General features: G+C 40.7%; 1 protein-coding gene across 1 annotated transcript in view; it reads right to left on the bottom strand.

The window, feature by feature from the left end:
* Positions 1-19,484: 19,484 nt before the first annotated feature.
* The window catches only part of DGKK (diacylglycerol kinase kappa), a 177,177-nt gene continuing 176,410 nt past the window's right edge, over positions 19,485-20,251 (bottom strand). Inside the window, exon 28 of the mRNA XM_047075727.1 lies at positions 19,485-19,557. Coding sequence (XP_046931683.1) covers positions 19,485-19,557 — 73 coding nt within the window. The remainder of the gene's footprint in view (positions 19,558-20,251) is intronic.

Here is a 20,251-nt window from a genome sequence, read left to right on the forward strand (position 1 = left end):
CTCTTTTGAAACTTGGCAGGCCAGAAAGAATTGGCACGAGATTTTCAGGGTGCTAGACAGCAAAAATATGCAGCCGAGAATCCTTTATCCAGCAAGTCTGTCATTTAGAATAGAAGGAGAGATAAAGGTCTTCCCAAACAAACAAAAACTGAAGGAATTTGTCACCACTAAACCAGCCCTACAAGAGATCCTAAGGGGGACCCTGTGAGACAAAGTACCAGAGACATCACTACAAGCATAAAACATACAGACTTCACAATGACTCTAAACCCGTATCTTTCTATAATAACACTGAATGTAAATGGATTAAATGCGCCAACCAAAAGACACAGGGTATCAGAATGGATAAAAAAACAAGACCCATCTATTTGCTGTCTACAAGAGACTCATTTTAGACCTGAGGACACCTTTAGATTCAGAGTGAGGGGATGGAGAACTATTTATCATGCTACTGGAAGCCAGAAGAAAGCTGGAGTAGCCATACTTATATCAGACAAACTAGACTTTAAATTAAAGGCTGTAACGAGAGATGAAGAAGGACATTATATAATAGTTACAGGGTCTATCCATCAGGAAGAGCTAACAATTATAAATGTCTATGCGCCGAATACCGGAGCCCCCAAATATATAAAACAATTACTCATAAACAGAAGCAACCTTATTGATAAGAATGTGGTCATTGCTGGGGACTTTAACACTCCACTTACAGAAATGGATAGATCATCTAGACACACGGTCAATAAAGAAACAAGGGCCCTGAATGAGACACTGGATCAGATGGACTTGACAGATATATTTAGAACTCTGCATCCCAAAGCAACAGAATATACTTTCTTCTCGAGTGCACATGGAACATTCTCCAAGATAGATCATATACTGGGTCACAAAACAGCCCTTCATAAGTTTACAAGAATTGAAATTATACCATGCATACTTTCAGACCACAATGCTATGAAGCTTGAAATCAACCACAGGAAAAAGTCTGGAAAACCTCCCAAAGCATGGAGGTTAAAGAACACCCTACTAACGAATGAGTGGGTCAACCAGGCAATTAGAGAAGAAATCAAAAAATATATGGAAACAAACGAAAATGAAAATACAACAATCCAAACGCTTTGGGACGCAGCAAAGGCAGTCCTGAGAGGAAAATACATTGCAATCCAGGCCTATCTCAAGAAACAAGAAAAATCCCAAATACAAAATCTAACAGCACACCTAAAGGAAATAGAAGCAGAACAGCAAAGGCAGCCTAAACCCAGCAGAAGAAGAGAAATAATAAAGATCAGAGCAGAAATAAACAATATAGAATCTAAAAAAACTGTAGAGCAGATCAACGAAACCAAGAGTTGGTTTTTTGAAAAAATAAACAAAATTGACAAACCTCTAGCCAGGCTTCTCAAAAAGAAAAGGGAGATGACCCAAATAGATAAAATCATGAATGAAAATGGAATTATTACAACCAATCCCTCAGAGATACAAACAATTATCAGGGAATACTATGAAAAATTATATGCCAACAAATTGGACAACCTGGAAGAAATGGACAAATTCCTGAACACCCACACTCTTCCAAAACTCAATCAGGAGGAAATAGAAAGCTTGAACAGACCCATAACCAGCGAAGAAATTGAATCGGTTATCAAAAATCTCCCAACAAATAAGAGTCCAGGACCAGATGGCTTCCCAGGGGAGTTCTACCAGACGTTTAAAGCAGAGATAATACCTATCCTTCTCAAGCTATTCCAAGAAATAGAAAGGGAAGGAAAACTTCCAGACTCATTCTATGAAGCCAGTATTACTTTGATTCCTAAACCAGACAGAGACCCAGTAAAAAAAGAGAACTACAGGCCAATATCCCTGATGAATATGGATGCCAAAATTCTCAATAAGATACTAGCAAATCGAATTCAACAGCATATAAAAAGAATTATTCACCATGATCAAGTGGGATTCATTCCTGGGATGCAGGGCTGGTTCAACATTCGCAAATCAATCAACGTGATACATCACATTAACAAAAAAAAAGAGAAGAACCATATGATCCTGTCAATCGATGCAGAAAAGGCCTTTGACAAAATCCAGCACCCTTTCTTAATAAAAACCCTTGAGAAAGTCGGGATAGAAGGAACATACTTAAAGATCATAAAAGCCATTTATGAAAAGCCCACAGCTAACATCATCCTCAACGGGGAAAAACTGAGAGCTTTTTCCCTGAGATCAGGAACACGACAGGGATGCCCACTCTCACCGTTGTTGTTTAACATAGTGCTGGAAGTGCTAGCATCAGCAATCAGACAACAAAAGGAAATCAAAGGCATCAAAATTGGCAAAGATGAAGTCAAGCTTTCGCTTTTTGCAGATGACATGATATTATACATGGAAAATCCGATAGACTCCACCAAAAGTCTGCTAGAACTGATACATGAATTCAGCAAAGTTGCAGGATACAAAATCAATGTACAGAAATCCGTTGCATTCTTATACACTAACAATGAAGCAACAGAAAGACAAATAAAGAAACTGATCCCATTCACAATTGCACCAAGAAGCATAAAATACCTAGGAATAAATCTAACCAAAGATGTAAAGGATCTGTATGCTGAAAACTATAGAAAGCTTATGAAGGTAATTGAAGAAGATTTAAAGAAATGGAAAGACATTCCCTGCTCATGGATTGGAAAAATAAATATTGTCAAAATGTCAATACTACCCAAAGCTATCTACACATTCAATGCAATCCCAATCAAAATTGCACCAGCATTCTTCTCGAAACTAGAACAAGCAATCCTAAAATTCATATGGAACCACAAAAGGCCCCGAATAGCCAAAGGAATTTTGAAGAAGAAGACCAAAGCAGGAGGCATCACAATCCCAGACTTCAGCCTCTACTACAAAGCTGTCATCATCAAGACAGCATGGTATTGGCACAAAAACAGACACACAGACCAATGGAATAGAATAGAAACCCCAGAACTAGACCCACAAACATATGGCCAACTCATCTTTGACAAAGCAGGAAAGAACATCCAATGGAAAAAAGACAGCCTCTTTAACAAATGGTGCTGGGAGAACTGGACAGCAACATGCAGAAGGTTGAAACTAGACCACTTTCTCACACCATTTACAAAAATAAACTCAAAATGGATAAAGGACCTAAATGTGAGACAGGAAACCATCAGAACCTTAGAGGAGAAAGCAGGAAAAGACCTCTCTGACCTCAGCCGTAGCAATCTCTTACTCGACACATCCCCAAAGGCAAGGGAATTAAAAGCAAAAGTGAATTACTGGGACCTTATGAAGATAAAAAGCTTCTGCACAGCAAAGGAAACAACCAACAAAACTAAAAGGCAACCAACGGAATGGGAAAAGATATTTGCAAATGACATATCGGACAAAGGGCTAGTATCCAAAATCTATAAAGAGCTCACCAAACTCCACACCCGAAAAACAAATAACCCAGTGAAGAAATGGGCAGAAAACATGAATAGACACTTCTCTAAAGAAGACATCCAGATGGCCAACAGGCACATGAAAAGATGTTCAGCGTCGCTCCTTATCAGGGAAATACAAATCAAAACCACACTCAGGTATCACCTCACGCCAGTCAGAGTGGCCAAAATGAACAAATCAGGAGACTATAGATGCTGGAGAGGATGTGGAGAAACGGGAACCCTCTTGCACTGTTGGTGGGAATGCAAATTGGTGCAGCCGCTCTGGAAAGCAGTGTGGAGGTTCCTCAGAAAATTAAAAATAGACCTACCCTATGACCCAGCAATAGCACTGCTAGGAATCTACCCAAGGGATACAGGAGTACTGATGCATAGGGGCACTTGTACCCCAATGTTCATAGCAGCACTCTCAACAATAGCCAAATTATGGAAAGAGCCTAAATGTCCATCAACTGATGAATGGATAAAGAAATTGTGGTTTATATACACAATGGAATACTACGTGGCAATGAGAAAAAATGAAATATGGCCTTTTGTAGCAACGTGGATGGAACTGGAGAGTGTGATGCTAAGTGAAATAAGCCATACAGAAAAAGACAGATACCATATGGTTTCACTCTTATGTGGATCCTGAGAAACTTAACAGGAACCCATGGGGGAGGGGAAGGAAAAAAAAAGAAAAAAAAAAAGGACGTTAGAGTGGGAGAGAGCCAAAGCATAAGAGACTGTTAAAAACTGAGAACAAACTGAGGGTTGATGGGGGGTGGGAGGGAGGGGAGGGTGGGTGATGGGTATTGAGGAGGGCACCTTTTGGGATGAGCACTGGGTGTTGTATGGAAACCAATTTGTCAATAAACTTCATATAAAAAAAAAATAAATAAAATAAATAAAAAAAAAAAAAAAAAAAAAAAAAAAAAAAAAAAAAAGAAATAGTTTGTACACAATGAAAGTTAAAATATAGTATATATCAAAATTAGTTGAATACAGTAAGAAAGTGACTTGAGGGAAATGTATAGCACTAAATGGTCGTATTATAAAACAAGAAAGATCTGACATCAATAACTTAAACTTTCATATTAAACTAGAAAAAGAACAAACTAAATCATACAGAAAGAATAACAATCAATGAAATTGAAAATTAAAAAAGATGGAGGAAATCAATGAAACCCAAAACTGTTTATTTTTTTAATGTTTTTTTTTTCTAATTTTGAAGTTGGGGGAGGGGCAGAGAGAGAGGGAGAGAATCCCAAGCAGTTTCCATGCTCTGTACAGAGACTGACAGGGCTTGATCTCACAATCGTGAGATCATGACCTGAGCTGAAATCAAGAGTTGGATGCTTAACCTACTGAGATACCCAGGCACCCCCAAAACTGGTTCTTTTAAAAGATAAGTAAAAGGAATAAGTTTCTCGTTAGGCTAAATAAAGCAAAATGAGAGAAGATTCAAATTGCCGGTATCAAGAATGAAATAGGGGAAATCACTGTAAACCTTACCTTCATTAAAAGGCTATTAAAGGAATACTAAAAACAACTATTATGAACATAAATTGACAACTTAGATGAAATGAACCGATTTCCTGAGAAGCACAAACTACCAATATCATCCAAGATAAAATAGATAATCTAAGTAGTTCTATAGCTAATGTAGAAATTGAATTCATAGTTAAAAACCTCCGAAAGAAATCTCCATTACCAAGTGTTTTCATTGGGAAATTCTACCAAACATTTAGAGAAGAATTAACGTACACATTCCACACAACCTCTTACAGAATATAGAAAAGGAAATACTTTCAACTCATTTTATGAGGCTAACTCTACTCTGATACCAAGACCAAAAGCAGTATAAAAAATGAAAATTACAGACAAATATCCCTCATAAGCATAGACTCAAAGATCTTTAACAAATCCAACCCAGAAATAATATACCACAAACAAGTGATGTTCATTCTGGGAATATAAGGCTGTTTTAATATTTGAAAATCAAACAGTGTAATCAACCATATTAAAGGTTTAAAGAAGAAAAATCAGAAGAATGCCGGTGCAATTTTGATTGGGATTGCATTGAATGTGTGGATTGTTTTGGGTAGTATTGACATTTTAACAGTATTTATTCTTCCACTCCATGAGCATGGAATGTTTTTCCATACAATCTGAAAATTTTTATGGAACCACAAAAGACCACGAATAGCCAAAGTAATATTGAAGAAGAAAACCAAAGCGGGAGGCATCACAATCCCAGAATTTAGCCTCTACTACAAAGCTGTAATCATAAATACAGTATGGTATTGGCACAAAACCAGGCACAGAGACAATGGAATAGAATAGAGAACCAGAATTGGACCCACAAATGTATGGCCAACTAATCTTTGCCAAAGCAGGAGAGAGCATCCAATGGAAGAAAGACAGTCTTTTTAGCAAATGGTGCTGGGAGAACTGGACAGCAACATGCAGAAGAATGAAACCAGACCACCTGCTTACACCATGTACAAAAATAAAGTCAAAATGGATGAAGGACCTAAATGGGAGACAGGAAACCAAGCCCTAGAGGAGAAAGCAGGCAATAACCACTTTGACCTTAGCCACAGCAATTTCTTGCTTGACACATCTCCAAAGGCAAGGGAGTTAAAAGCAAAAATGAACTATTGGGACATCATCAAGATAAAAATCTTCTGCATTGCAAAGGAAACAATCAACAAAACTAAAAGGCAACCGATGGAATGGGAAAAGATATTTTCAAATGATATATCGGATAAAGGGCTGGTATCCAAAACCTATAAAGAACTTATCAAACTCAACACCCAAAAAACCAATAATCCAGTGAAGAAATGGGCAGAAGACATGAATAGAAACTTCTCCAAAGAAGACATTTAGATGGCCAACAGACACATGAAAAGATGCTCAATGTCACTCATCATCAGGGAAATACAAATCAAAGTCCCACTGAGATACCACCTCAAAACAATAAGAGTGGTTAAAATGAACAAATGGGGAAACTACAGATGATGGTGAGGATGTGGAGAAATGGAAACTCTGTTGCACTGTTGGTGGGAATGCAAACTGGTGAAGCTGCTCTGGAAAACAGTGTGGAGATTCCTCAAAAATTTGAAAATAGAACTACCCTATAATCCAGCAATAGCATTACTAGGATACCCAAGGGATACAGGACCGCTGATGAATAGGGGCACATGTACCCCAATGTTTACAGCAGCGCTCTCAACAGTAGCCAAATTATGGAAAGAACCTAAATGTCCATCAACGGATGAATGGATAAAGAAGATATGATTTATATATACAATGGAATACTACTTGGCAGTGAGAAAGAATGACATCATGCCATTTGCAGCAATGTGGATGGAATTGGAAGGTTATTATGCTGAGTGAAATAAGTCAGAGAAGGACAGATATCATATGTTTTCACTCATATGTGGATCTTGAGAAACTTAACAGAAGGCCAAGGGGGAAGGGAAGGGTAAAAATTAATTACAAACAGAGAGGGAGGGAGGCAAACCACAAGAAACTCTTAAATACAGAGAACAAACAGGGTGGATGGGGGGTGAGAAAGGGGGGAATATGGGTGATGGGCATTGAGGAGGGCACTTGTTGGGATTAGCTCTAGGTGTTGTATGTAAGCCAATCTGACAATAAATTATATTCATTAAAAAGATAAAGACAAAAGAAAAATAAGAATCAACAAAGAATAGATGGAAACTCTCTCAGCCTGATAAAGATTGTCTCCAAAAATCTACAGGTAATGTATGTAATGGTGAAAGACTATGAATATGTTCCCCCTAAAACTGGGAACAAGGCAAGGATGTTCACTTTTTTAAATGTTTATTTATAGGACTAGGATGATGGTGGCGTACGAGGACGCTGGGCTCACCGCGCGTCCTGCTGATCACTTAGATTACACCTACACCTGCCTAAATAACCCAGAAAACTGCCAGAGGATTAGCAGAACGGAGTCTCCAGAGCCAAGCGCAGATGAGAGGCCCACGGAAGAGGGTAGGAAGGGCGGAGAGGCTGTGCCCACTTCACGGACTGGCGGGAGGGAGCCGGGCGGAGGGGCGGCCTGCCGGCCAAGCAGAGCCCCCAAGTTTGGCTGTCAAAAGCGGAGGGGCCGGATGGAGTGTGTTCTGACAGCAAGCGGGACTTAGCATCTGGGAGGTCATAAGTTAACAGCTCTGCTCGGAAAGCGGGAAGCCTGGAGGACAACGGGAGGGAGAGTTGCTGAGCCCCAAGACGACAGAGCTCAGTTTGGTGGGGAACAAAGGCGCTCGCCAGCGCCATCTCCCTCGTCCATCCCCCAGCCAAAATCCCGAAGGGAACCAGTTTCTGCCAAGGAACTTGCTAGCTCCACGCAAACACTCAAGGCTGTGCTTCTGCGGAGACACCCCTCTGGCAGCGGGTCTGACTCCCTCCAGCTGCCACAAGGCCCCTCCTGAAGTGGATCACCTAAGGAGAAGCGAGCTAAGCCTGCCCCTCCTGCCCCCGTGCACCTTGCCTACCCACCCCAGCTAATACACCAGATCCCCAGCACCACTAGCCTGGCAGTGTGCAAGTAGCCCAGACGAGCCACGCCACCCCACAGTGAAACCCGCCCCTAGGAGAGGGGAAGAGAAGGCACACACCAGTCTGTGGCCCCAGCGGTGGGCTGGGGGCAGACATCAGGTCTGACTGCGGCCCCGCCCACCAACTCCAGTTATACACCACAGCACAGGGGAAGTGCCCTGCAGTTCCACACCACTCCAGGGACTATCCAAAATGACCAAGCGGAAGAATTCCCCTCAAAAGAATCTCCAGGAAATAACAGCTAATGAACTGATCAAAAAGGATTTAAATGATATAACAGAAAGTGAATTTAGAATAATAGTCATAAAATTAATCACTGGGCTTGAAAACAGTATAGAGGACAGCAGAGAATCTCTTGCTACAGAGATCAAGGGACTAAGGAACAGTCAGGAGGAGCTGAAAAACGCTTTAAACGAGATGTAAAATAAAATGGAAACGTCCATGGCTCGGATTGAAGAGGCAGAGGAGAGAATAGGTGAACTAGAAGATAAAGTTATGGAAAAAGAGGAAGCTGAGAGAAAGAGAGATAAAAAAATCCAGGAGTATGAGGGGAAAATTAGAGAACTAAGTGATACACTAAAAAGAAATAATATACGCATAATTGGTATCCCAGAGGAGGAAGAGAGAGGGAAAGGTGCTGAAGGGGTACTTGAAGAAATAATAGCTGAGAACTTCCCTGAATTGGGGAAGGAAAAAGGCATTGAAATCCAAGAAGCACAGAGAACTCCCTTCAGACGTAACTTGAATCGATCTTCTGCACGACATATCATAGTGAAACTGGCAAAATACAAGGATAAAGAGAAAATTCTTAAAGCAGCAAGGGATAAACGTGCCCTCACATATAAAGGGAGACCTATAAGACTCGTGACTGGTCTCTCTTTTGAAACTTGGCAGGCCAGAAAGGCATGGCAGGAGATGTTCAATATGATGAACAGAAAAAATATGCAGCCGAGAATCCTTTATCCAGCAAGTCTGTCATTTAGAATAGAAGGAGAGATAAAGGTCTTCCCAAACAAAAACTGAAGGAATTCGTCACCACTAAACCAGCCCTACAAGAGATCCTAAGGGGGATCCTGTGAGACAAAGTACCAGAGACATGGCTACAAGCATAAAACATACAGACATCACAATGACTCTAAACCCGTATCTTTCTACAATAACACTGAATGTAAATGGACTAAATGCACCAACCAAAAGACATAGGGTATCAGAATGGATAAAAAAAGAAGACCCATCTATTTCCTGTCTACAAGAGACTTATTTTAGACCAGAGGACACCTTTAGATTGAGAGTGAGGGGATGGAGAACTATTTATCATGCTACTGGAAGCCAAAAGAAAGCTGGAGTAGCCATACTTATATCAGACAAACTAGACTTTAAATTAAAGTCTGTAACAAGAGATGAAGAAGGGCATTATATAATAATTACAGGGTCTATCCATCAGGAAGAGCTAACAGTTATAAATGTCTATGCGCCAAATCCGGGAGCCCCCAAATACATAAAAAAATTACTCATAAACATAAGCAACCTTATTGATAAGAATGTGGTAATTGCAGGGGACTTTAACACCCCACTTACAGAAATGGATAGATCATCTAGACACACGGTCAATAAAGAAACAAGGGCCCTGAATGATACATTGGATCAGATGGACTTGACAGATATATTTAGAACTCTGCATCCCAAAGCAACAGAATATACTTTCTTCTCCAGTGCACGTGGAACATTCTCCAAGATAGATCATATACTGGGTCACAAAACAGCCCTTCATAAGTATACAAGAATTGAAATCATACCATGCATACTTTCAGACCACAATGCTATGAAGCTTGAAATCAACCACAGGAAAAAGTCTGGAAAACCTCCAAAAGCATGGAGGTTAAAGAACACCCTACTAACGAATGAGTGGGTCAACCAGGCAATTAGAGAAGAAATCAAAAAATATATGGAAACAAACGAAAATGAAAATACAACAATCCAAACGCTTTGGGATGCAGCAAAGGCAGTCCTGAGAGGAAAATACATTGCAATCCAGGCCTATCTCAAGAAAGAAGAAAAATCCCAAATACAAAATATAACAGCACACCTAAAGGAAATAGAAGCAGAACAGCAAAGACAGCCTAAACCCAGCAGAAGAAGAGAAATAATAAAGATCAGAGCAGAAATAAACAATATAGAATCTAAAAAAACTGTAGAGCAGATCAACAAAACCAAGAGTTGGTTTTTTGAAAAAATAAACAAAATTGATAAACCTCTAGCCAGGCATCTCAAAAAGAAAAGGGAGATGACCCAAAGAGATAAAATCATGAATGAAAATGGAATTATTACAACCAATCCCTCAGAGATACAAACAATTATCAGGGAATACTATGAAAAATTATATGCCAACAAATTGGACAACCTGGAAGATATGGACAAATTCCTAAACACCCGCACTCTTCCAAAACTCAATCAGGAGGAAATAGAAAGCTTGAACAGACCCATAACCAGCGAAGAAATTGAATCGGTTATCAAAAATCTCCCAACAAATAAGAGTCCAGGACCAGATGGCTTCCCAGGGGAGTTCTACCAGATGTTTCAAGCGGAGATAATACCTATCCTTCTCAAGCTATTCCAAGAAATAGAAAGGGAAGGAAAACTTCCAGACTCATTCTATGAAGCCAGTATTACTTTGATTCCTAAACCAGACAGAGACTCAGTAAAAAAAGAGAACGAGAGACCAATATCCCTGATGAATATGGATGCAAAAATTCTCAATAAGATACTAGCAAATCGAATTCAACAGCATATAAAAAGAATTATTCACCATGATCAAGTGGGATTCATTCCTGGGATGCAGGGCTGGTTCAACATTCACAAATCAATCAACATGATACATCACATTAATAAAAGAAGAGATAAGAACCATATGATCCTGTCAATCGATGCAGAAAAGGCCTTTGACAAAAATCCAGCACCCTTTCTTAATAAAAACCCTCGAGAAAGTCGGGATAGAAGGAACATACTTAAACATTATAAAAGCCATTTATGAAAAGCCCACAGCTAACATCATCCTCAATGGGGAAAAACGGAGAGCTTTTTCCCTGAGATCAGGAACATGACAGGGATGTCCACTCTCACCGCTGTTGTTTAACATAGTGTTGGAAGTTCTAGCATCAGCAATCAGACAACAAAAGGAAATCAAAGGCATCAAAATTGGCAAAGATGAAGTCAACCTTTCGCTTTTTGCAGATGACATGATACTATACATGGAAAATCCAATAGACTCCACCAGAAGTCTGCTAGAACTGATACATGAATTTAGCAAAGTTGCAGGATACAAAATCAATGTACAGAAATCAGTTGCATTCTTATACACTAACAATGAAGCAATAGAAAGACAAATAAAGAAACTGATCCCATTCACAATTGCACCAAGAAGCATAAAATACCTAGGAATCAATCTAACCAAAGATGTAAAAGATCTGTATGCTGAAAACTATAGAAAGCTTTTGAAGGTAATTGAAGAAGATTTAAAGAAATGGAAAGACATTCCCTGCTCATGGATTGGAAAAATAAATATTGTCAAAATGTCAATACTACCCAAAGCTATCTACACATTCAATGCAATCCCAATCAAAATTGCACCAGCATTCTTCTCGAAACTAGAACAAGCAATCCTAAAATTCATATGGAACCACAAAAGGCCCCGAATAGCCAAAGGAATTTTGAAGAAGAAGACCAAAGCAGGAGGCATCACAATCCCAGACTTCAGCCTCTACTACAAAGCTGTCATCATCAAGACAGCATGGTATTGGCACAAAAACAGACACACAGACCAATGGAATAGAATAGAAACCCCAGAACTAGACCCACAAACATATGGCCAACTCATCTTTGACAAAGCAGGAAAGAACATCCAATGGAAAAAAGACAGCCTCTTTAACAAATGGTGCTGGGAGAACTGGACAGCAACATGCAGAAGGTTGAAACTAGACCACTTTCTCACACCATTTACAAAAATAAACTCAAAATGGATAAAGGACCTAAATGTGAGACAGGAAACCATCAGAACCTTAGAGGAGAAAGCAGGAAAAGACCTCTCTGACCTCAGCCGTAGCAATCTCTTACTCGACACATCCCCAAAGGCAAGGGAATTAAAAGCAAAAGTGAATTACTGGGACCTTATGAAGATAAAAAGCTTCTGCACAGCAAAGGAAACAACCAACAAAACTAAAAGGCAACCAACGGAATGGGAAAAGATATTTGCAAATGACATATCGGACAAAGGGCTAGTATCTAAAATCTATAAAGAGCTCACCAAACTCCACACCCGAAAAACAAATAACCCAGTGAAGAAATGGGCAGAAAACATGAATAGACACTTCTCTAAAGAAGACATCCAGATGGCCAACAGGCACATGAAAAGATGTTCAGCGTCGCTCCTTATCAGGGAAATACAAATCAAAACCACACTCAGGTATCACCTCACGCCAGTCAGAGTGGCCAAAATGAACCAATCAGGAGACTATAGATGCTGGAGAGGATGTGGAGAAACGGGAACCCTCTTGCACTGTTGGTGGGAATGCAAATTGGTGCAGCCGCTCTGGAACGCAGTGTGGAGGTTCCTCAGAAAATTAAAAATAGACCTACCCTATGACCCAGCAATAGCACTGCTAGGAATCTACCCAAGGGATACAGGAGTACTGATGCATAGGGGCACTTGTACCCCAATGTTCATAGCAGCACTCTCAACAATAGCCAAATTATGGAAAGAGCCTAAATGTCCATCAACTGATGAATGGATAAAGAAATTGTGGTTTATATACACAATGGAATACTACGTGGCAATGAGAAAAAATGAAATATGGCCTTTTGTAGCAACGTGGATGGAACTGGAGAGTGTGATGCTAAGTGAAATAAGCCATACAGAGAAAGACAGATACCATATGGTTTCACTCTTATGTGGATCCTGAGAAACTTAACAGGAACCCATGGGGGAGGGGAAGGAAAAAAAAAAAAAAAAGGACGTTAGAGTGGGAGAGAGCCAAAGCATAAGAGACTGTTAAAAACTGAGAACAAACTGAGGGTTGATGGGGGGTGGGAGGGAGGGGCGGGTGGGTGATGGGTATTGAGGAGGGCATCTTTTGGGATGAGCACTGGGTGTTGTATGGAAACCAATTTGTCAATAAACTTCATATAAAAAAAAAAACAAAGCTGTCATCATCAAGACAGCATGCTATTGGCACAGAAACAGACACGTAGACCAATGGAATAGAATAGAAACCCCAGAACTAGACCCACAAGTGTATGGCCAACTAATCTTTGACAAAGCAGGAAAGAACATCCAATGGAAAAAAGACAGTCTCTTTAACACATGGTGCTGGGAGAACTGGATAGCAACATGCAGAAGGTTGAATCTAGACCACTTTCTCACACCATTCACAAAAATAAACTCAAAATGGATAAAGGACCTGAATGTGACACAGGAAACCATCAGAACCCTAGAGGAGAAAGCAGGAAAAGACCTCTCTGACCTCAGCCGTCGCAATCTTTTACTCGACACATCCCCAAAGGCAAGGGAATTAAAAGCAAAAATGAACTACTGGGACCTTATGAAGATAAACAGCTTCTGCACAGCAAAGGAAACAACCAACAAAACTAAAAGGCAACCAATGGAATGGGAAAAGATATTTGCAAATGACATATCGGACAAAGGGCTAGTATCCAAAATCTATAAAGAGCTCACCAAACTCCACACCCGAAAAACAAATAACCCAGTGAAGAAATGGGCAGAAAACACGAATAGACACTTCTCTAAAGAAGACATCCGGATGGCCAACAGACACATAAAAAGATGCTCAATGTCACTCCTCATCAGGGAAATACAAATCAAAACCACACTCAGGTATCACCTCACGCCAGTCAGAGTGGCCAAAATGAACAAATCAGGAGACTACAGATGCTGGAGAGGATGTGGAGAAACGGGAACCCTCTTGCACTGTTGGTGGGAATGCAAATTGGTGCAGCCACTCTGGAACACAGTGTGGAGGTTCCTCAGAAAATTAAAGTAGACCTACCCTATGACCCAGCCATAGCACTGCTAGGAATTTACCCAAGGGATACAGGAGTACTGATGCATAGGGGCACTTGTACCCCAATGTTTATAGCAGCACTCTCAACAATAGCCAAATTATGGAAAGCCTAAATGTCCATCAACTGATGAATGGATAAAGAAATTGTGGTTTATATACAGAATGGTGTACTACATGGCAATGAGAAAAAGTGAAATATGGCCCTTTGTAGCAACGTGGATGGAACTGGAGAGTGTGATGCTAAGTGAAATAAGCCATACAGAGAAAGACAGATACCATATGTTTTCACTCTTATGTGGATCCTGAGAAACTTAACAGAAACCCATGGGGGAGGGGAAGGAAAAAAAAAAGAGGTTAGAGTGGGAGAGAGCCAAAGCATAAGAGACTCTTAAAAACTGAGAACAGACTGAGGGTTGGGGGGTGGGAGGGAGGGGAGGGTGAGTGATGGGTATTGAGGAGGACACCTTTTGGGATGAGCACTGGTGTTGTATGGAAACAATTTTGACAATAAACTTCATATATTGAAAAGAAATAAATGTTTATTTTGAGAGATGAACATGAGTGGGGGAGGGGCAGAGAGAGAAAGGGAGAGAATCCCATTCAGGCTCCATGCTCAGCAAAGAGCCCAACATGGGGCTTGATCCCACAAACTGTGAGATCATGACTGACCTGTGTCGAAATCAAGAGTCGAGGCCTTAACCAAGTGAGTGACCCAGGCACCTCAGAAATAAGTCTTTAAATCAAGAATCATACAACAGATTTATTGGGACAGTGGAAACTGTTCTGTATCCTGATAGTGGTAGTGGTTACACGAATGTCTACATGTGTCAAAATTCACTGAATTATACACCAGAAGAAAAACAATTTTATTGTATAATAATTTTTTAAAAACTGAGACAAATTGAATTCTGATGGTAATTCACTAGCCTACAGGATTAGTCTTAAACTTCTTAACATGAATTACAGGGCCCATTCTGGTGGTAGTTCTTCAGCAACAGGGCTTTTTCCCTCATAAAGCCCAAGAATGTAGTTTTTATGTGGGTAGACTTAAATATGGTCCTGAAAGTCACAACTTTTTTGTCTTTGACTAAGAGACAGCTTTTAATATTGGAAAGTCAAAGATTTAGATCTGAGTTCTCACTCAGGTGTCGCATTTTGTGGAATCTTGTCTATTACATAAGCCTCAATGGCCTACCTATGAAATGTGACTAACTGCCCACCCCCGGTCATTGTTAGGACAGAAATTGAACCATTTTTGATCTTGGACTTAACGAATTTTGTCATCTGAACAAAACACACTCCTCCTCACTGAAAACCTTTGTGGAAGGGAGAGGAGTTACATGATGTATGTCTTAGGGGGGCAGATTATATTATCAAAAGTTTTCAAGGTGCTTTTTGCATTTTTGCATCTATTTAACAGTCTGGGATGTACTATTCTACCTCATTTACCTCTCCGGTAACTAATTCATTTCATTGAAATCTGGATCCTGAGGAGAATTGGCCTCTAGAATAATTACAGTGGCAGGTATTTCCCCACAGGATTATCCTGAGTTGTAGCTAGGTTTTAGAACTTTTTGTGGCAGCCCTTTTAGTGTTATGATCATCCTGATGGAGATTCTTGCCTTGTGCTGCTGCTGTCCTCCTCACCTGCCATCCCTATGTCCTCCTCACCTGCCATCCCCTCACATTGTGGCTTGTTTAGAATTTGGATGACTACCCAAGCTCACCCCCCATTTCCATTACTGTCCAATTCCCCCCATGCCAAGGTAAATGATGAGACACTGGTGTTGATTACATTTATCCATTTATTAAAATATTTTAAGAAGCAAAACTTTATTAACTTTGAGGACTGGTGTTCCATTGGGGGGGGGGAGGAGGAATAGGCACACTTTTTGGACCTTTTCTTTCTGATTTTTGCTACTATCCCTAATTACCCTAGTTTCCTCCCCCAACCAGACCCTGGCCCTGCTGCTTATTTGCAGGGACCTCTGAGGAAGCAAAAAACACAAAACAGGAAACAACGTGGTTTACAGATTAGCAGAAATATAGACAAATCCAATTCCATAAACCATATAGCCAGTCAAGGTTCTTTACAGGATGGAATGGTGCTCATGGGTTTGGTTGTTTTGGTATTAGTTTCTACCTCTTATGAAGCTACAGTTCTTCTACCTCTGTCCTGAGGGAAGATGATGTTGACCCAAACTGTTTCTTCTTATGAACCTGAAACCTAAGTTTTTAAGTTGAAAATGTCCTCCTTATTCTTGCACATTTGGACACAGCATAGGCCCTTTTTGGAGTGGGGACTGAAAGCTGCTGACCTTCTGTAGTATTGACAGCAGAGGCAGTTGATGGCAGTCCAAAGCTATTGATATTCTCTTTCCCCACTAATCTTCCGGCCAAGAATTGCCCACTGAATCAATCCCTCAGAAAGTACTACCAAAAATGCAACCAAACCCCAGAAGGTTAGCTCTTAATGGCATCTCTGAACATAATTAAGATGGACATTTGGTGTCTGATTCCACCACCTGAGCGACTGTATTACTGCAAGTATTTAACAATGAAGTTCTGAAAGGAGCTTATTCTTCTAGAGGCTTAGCCAGCTCCCCTTGAGAAAGAGATCACCACTTCTTGCTTTGCTTCCAAGACAGGACATGCAAGAACAGGTGCTCAGCAAGCTATCTTCCTTTATGGCAATCAACTGGTAACTAGGCAATTTAGGAGGTAAGCAAATGATTTAGCAAGCCACACCTGCTCCTGGGTCTCATCAGCTATTGATTCTGCTCTATGAGTTGACTTCAACCTTAAATCCTAGTGGTTTCATTCAATATCATTTTGACTCTGTGGGAGGACAGGATGGGTGAAAGGGAATCCAGATGGTACCATAGAGCAACAATAGCCTTACAATGTACAAAGACATATAGTAAGTCAGCAAAGTAGGCACAAGAGATGGAGCCCTATTACAGTTTACTATCATCGGTGATGAAAATAATTATAAGACACAGCCCTGCTTAGGCACTGCCAAGATAAGGCTAGCTTCTCCTAGGACTTCCTTCTGATTCCCAAAATTTGCTCATTTGGAAATTTTCCATTTTGAAAAAGGCTCTTCTGAGAAAAAAAATGTAACTTGGTACCCAACTCTGTGAGTGACTGTGTATGCAAGACTGTATAAGCCACAGAGAAGCCAAGTCGGGCTGCAATGGTGACCTTGCTGATTTGATCTAATACCTCCTTCTGGGAAGAAAGAGTGATGCAGAGAAAGCCAAAGACACAGCAACAGCACAGTCCCCACTCAAATACATACAGTAAGTTAACCTATTCTGATGCTCAAATAAGTTTTAAATGTTTTCTCTCATCTTTTTCCATTAACTTTCTTCTCCAGTTGTAGAGCTAGGACTTTTTTTGTTGTTTGGCACAGCAATCAGACGTCTGGGGACTATCCCCTTGTTAGTATTTTTCTCCTCACCCCTGTAGAGGTGGAACACAGGTGGCTGGTTTAAGTGGGCTAGGCTGGTGGAGTTCCAGAGTTGAGAACCAGTGCTTGGAGTCTGGATTGTGCACCTCGATGAACCAGCCAATGGACTGAGTCAGGTAATTGAGCACGCTGTTTGAGACGTGGGGAAAGGCCAGTTTTCTGGCTTTCTCTTTATAAGTGGGAAGGGACACTTACCAAAAGTATGAGTTGAAGGGGATGGGGATGGGAATACAAGGGAGACCAGAGAGAACCTCTCTGGACAATGAGTTTGATTAGATTTGCCTGACCGGGTGCAGGCATTCAAAAAATGCTAATTGGGATTTGGAGCAACTTTTGCCTAGTTTGTTCCCATGAGAAATTTGGAGGAACCATGGGAGAAGCAGAGGCTTTTAGCCTCCATTTTCCCAGGCCCGTGTTGTTTCTGATCACTCTGAATGTCCCTTTGTACTCAAGGGAAAGGAGCAAGATGGGAGATTTGAAGGTGATTTGGGGACTGACCCAACAGCCTGTCCAGAAGACTCAGGCCAAGATGGAGTTTGTGGGGAAGGCCTAGGCTGTGACTTGTCAGGCAGTCCCTAGCTTAGGCATCTAAGTCACAGAGCTCAAGGCCTGGTTGCTCCATATAGTCTTTACTGGGGAAGGGGACAGTACAGTTTGGGGCAGTTGCTGATGTAGAGTCCAGGACAAATAGAGCAAACAAGGCAGCATGCCAGCTTAGCCCCTTCTCTAGGGCATTGATGTTTTTGTTCCCCCTTCCGTGGCCTGGCTCAGAATTTTATGGAAGGGGGTCGTCAGAATCAGCTGGACTATAGATCCCAGCCACTTCTAAGACGCTGAAAATGCACCAAAATATTAGAAACTCCACCAAGAACTAGGGCAGTTGGTAGAGGCGTGTATATGGGTGTATGGTTATGGGAATTCGGGTGGGATCAAGGTGGGGAAGGATTCCTGGGTTAGCACAGTAAAGTATAGGGTCACTTAGAGGTCGAGTTGTACTTTCAGTTCTTTAAAATATATATATACTATATATATTATATATATATTATATATATTACATATATATATACACATCTTTATGTCTCTGTACATAATCTATACTGCAGCACAGCGGCAAAACATTTAGTTAAAAAACCCAGCAAGAATGCAGGCAAACACTCCATGGAGGCATGCAGGCTAGGATCAAGGCAGTAGCAGGGGATCCTGTATGGTTGCCATTGAGGTGAGTTCCAACCAGTGGGCCCACCCAGCCACCAGAGCACCACCTGGACATGTGCAAAGACGTACATGCACACATGGAAAAACACAAAGAGTTTTCAGAGAATGCAGTCACCATGTCTACAAGAAAAGATTTCACATGGTAATTTTAACAGGCAAGTGGACAAGCCCCCAGGACCTAGTTCTCATCTTAATAAGCCAACTAGAAGATGCCTCCTAAAGTTACAAATTGCAACTGGCAGGAACTGGGGGAGAAACAACCAAGCCTGGCTGGCCTCACCCCTCTCCTTATCTCCCTGAGAGTATTTCTTTCTTTCACTCATTCCCTGGTATCAACAGTTTCTCTGCTCATCAGAGAAGAACATTCCCAAATTCCCTGAACAAGTGAACTTTCTTGAATCCTTTGTAGATCCCAGGGCATTCATAATGAGCTTATCCTAATTAAATACTGTAGTTGCTCAAGATGCACAGAGGAGAACTGAACAAGACAACTCGGAACAAGAATCTTTGGCCAATGAGAAAATGTAAACCTCTAAGGAGACCTGATTGAGTCCAGGAAAAGCATATTAGTGTAAAGAATTGGAGACTCTTTCTTGGTGGTGCTCATGTTTGTTCTGAAATAATTTAGTCTAGCCTGTATTGAGGTTTTGAGAGTTTTGTAGTAGAATTCTAAACATTGTGAGTTCTCCTTCCAGATTTTAAGGACTACAGTTGAAATCTTGATGTTGGAGGATCATCATCTTTTGCTTCATCTTCATGATTTCTGCGATGCCACAAACTTCCTTTAGAGAAAATACAAGTATACAAATAATGAGGTTAGCACATTGCCAGATACCCAAATGTGTGGACCCTAAAGAGGCCCAACAAGAGTCTGTTAGGAGACAGACTGGTTTGTTCCTATTGTACCAACTGGCTCTGAACCATCTAAAAATACTAGCCGAAACCATGTGTGGCAAACACAAATGGGATGCATTCTCAGAACCTGATAATCCATGGAACTGCTATTGACCCCTTCAGAGTTTTCAGAAAGACTCTCAAACACCATGGTCTCCAACTGGCAGATTCTTAGGAAATCAACCCAGTTAGACCAAACCTGAGAAAACATAGCTTGATCCAAGAAATTCTCTCTTGGCATCTGTGCAGACTCTCATTTCCTCAAAAACAAACAGCCACCCTTTCATGTCCATTATTGGTATATCTTTCAAGCTTTCAGGTTGTCTAGGCTCCAAATTTAGGAAATACCACTGACATCAGAATTGGCATAACTGACAACTCTAGAACCTTCTTTTGAGCCCCACTGACATATCAATAACACTTAAGTCCAACTCTGAAGAAGGGGTGAAACCAAAATTCAAATGATAAAATATAGTAAACTTGCATTTCCAGGGATTTACAGATGAATAGGTTTAGATTGGTCACAGAAACTACTCTTCACCTTGTAGGTGCCCAGCACTGACACCCCCAAACCATAT

This window comes from Lynx rufus, unplaced genomic scaffold (genome assembly GCF_022079265.1).
Source record: "Lynx rufus isolate CCGP_SWC_20201006 ecotype Redwood Valley unplaced genomic scaffold, mLynRuf1.p SCAF_14, whole genome shotgun sequence".
Lineage (NCBI taxonomy): Eukaryota > Metazoa > Chordata > Mammalia > Carnivora > Felidae > Lynx > Lynx rufus.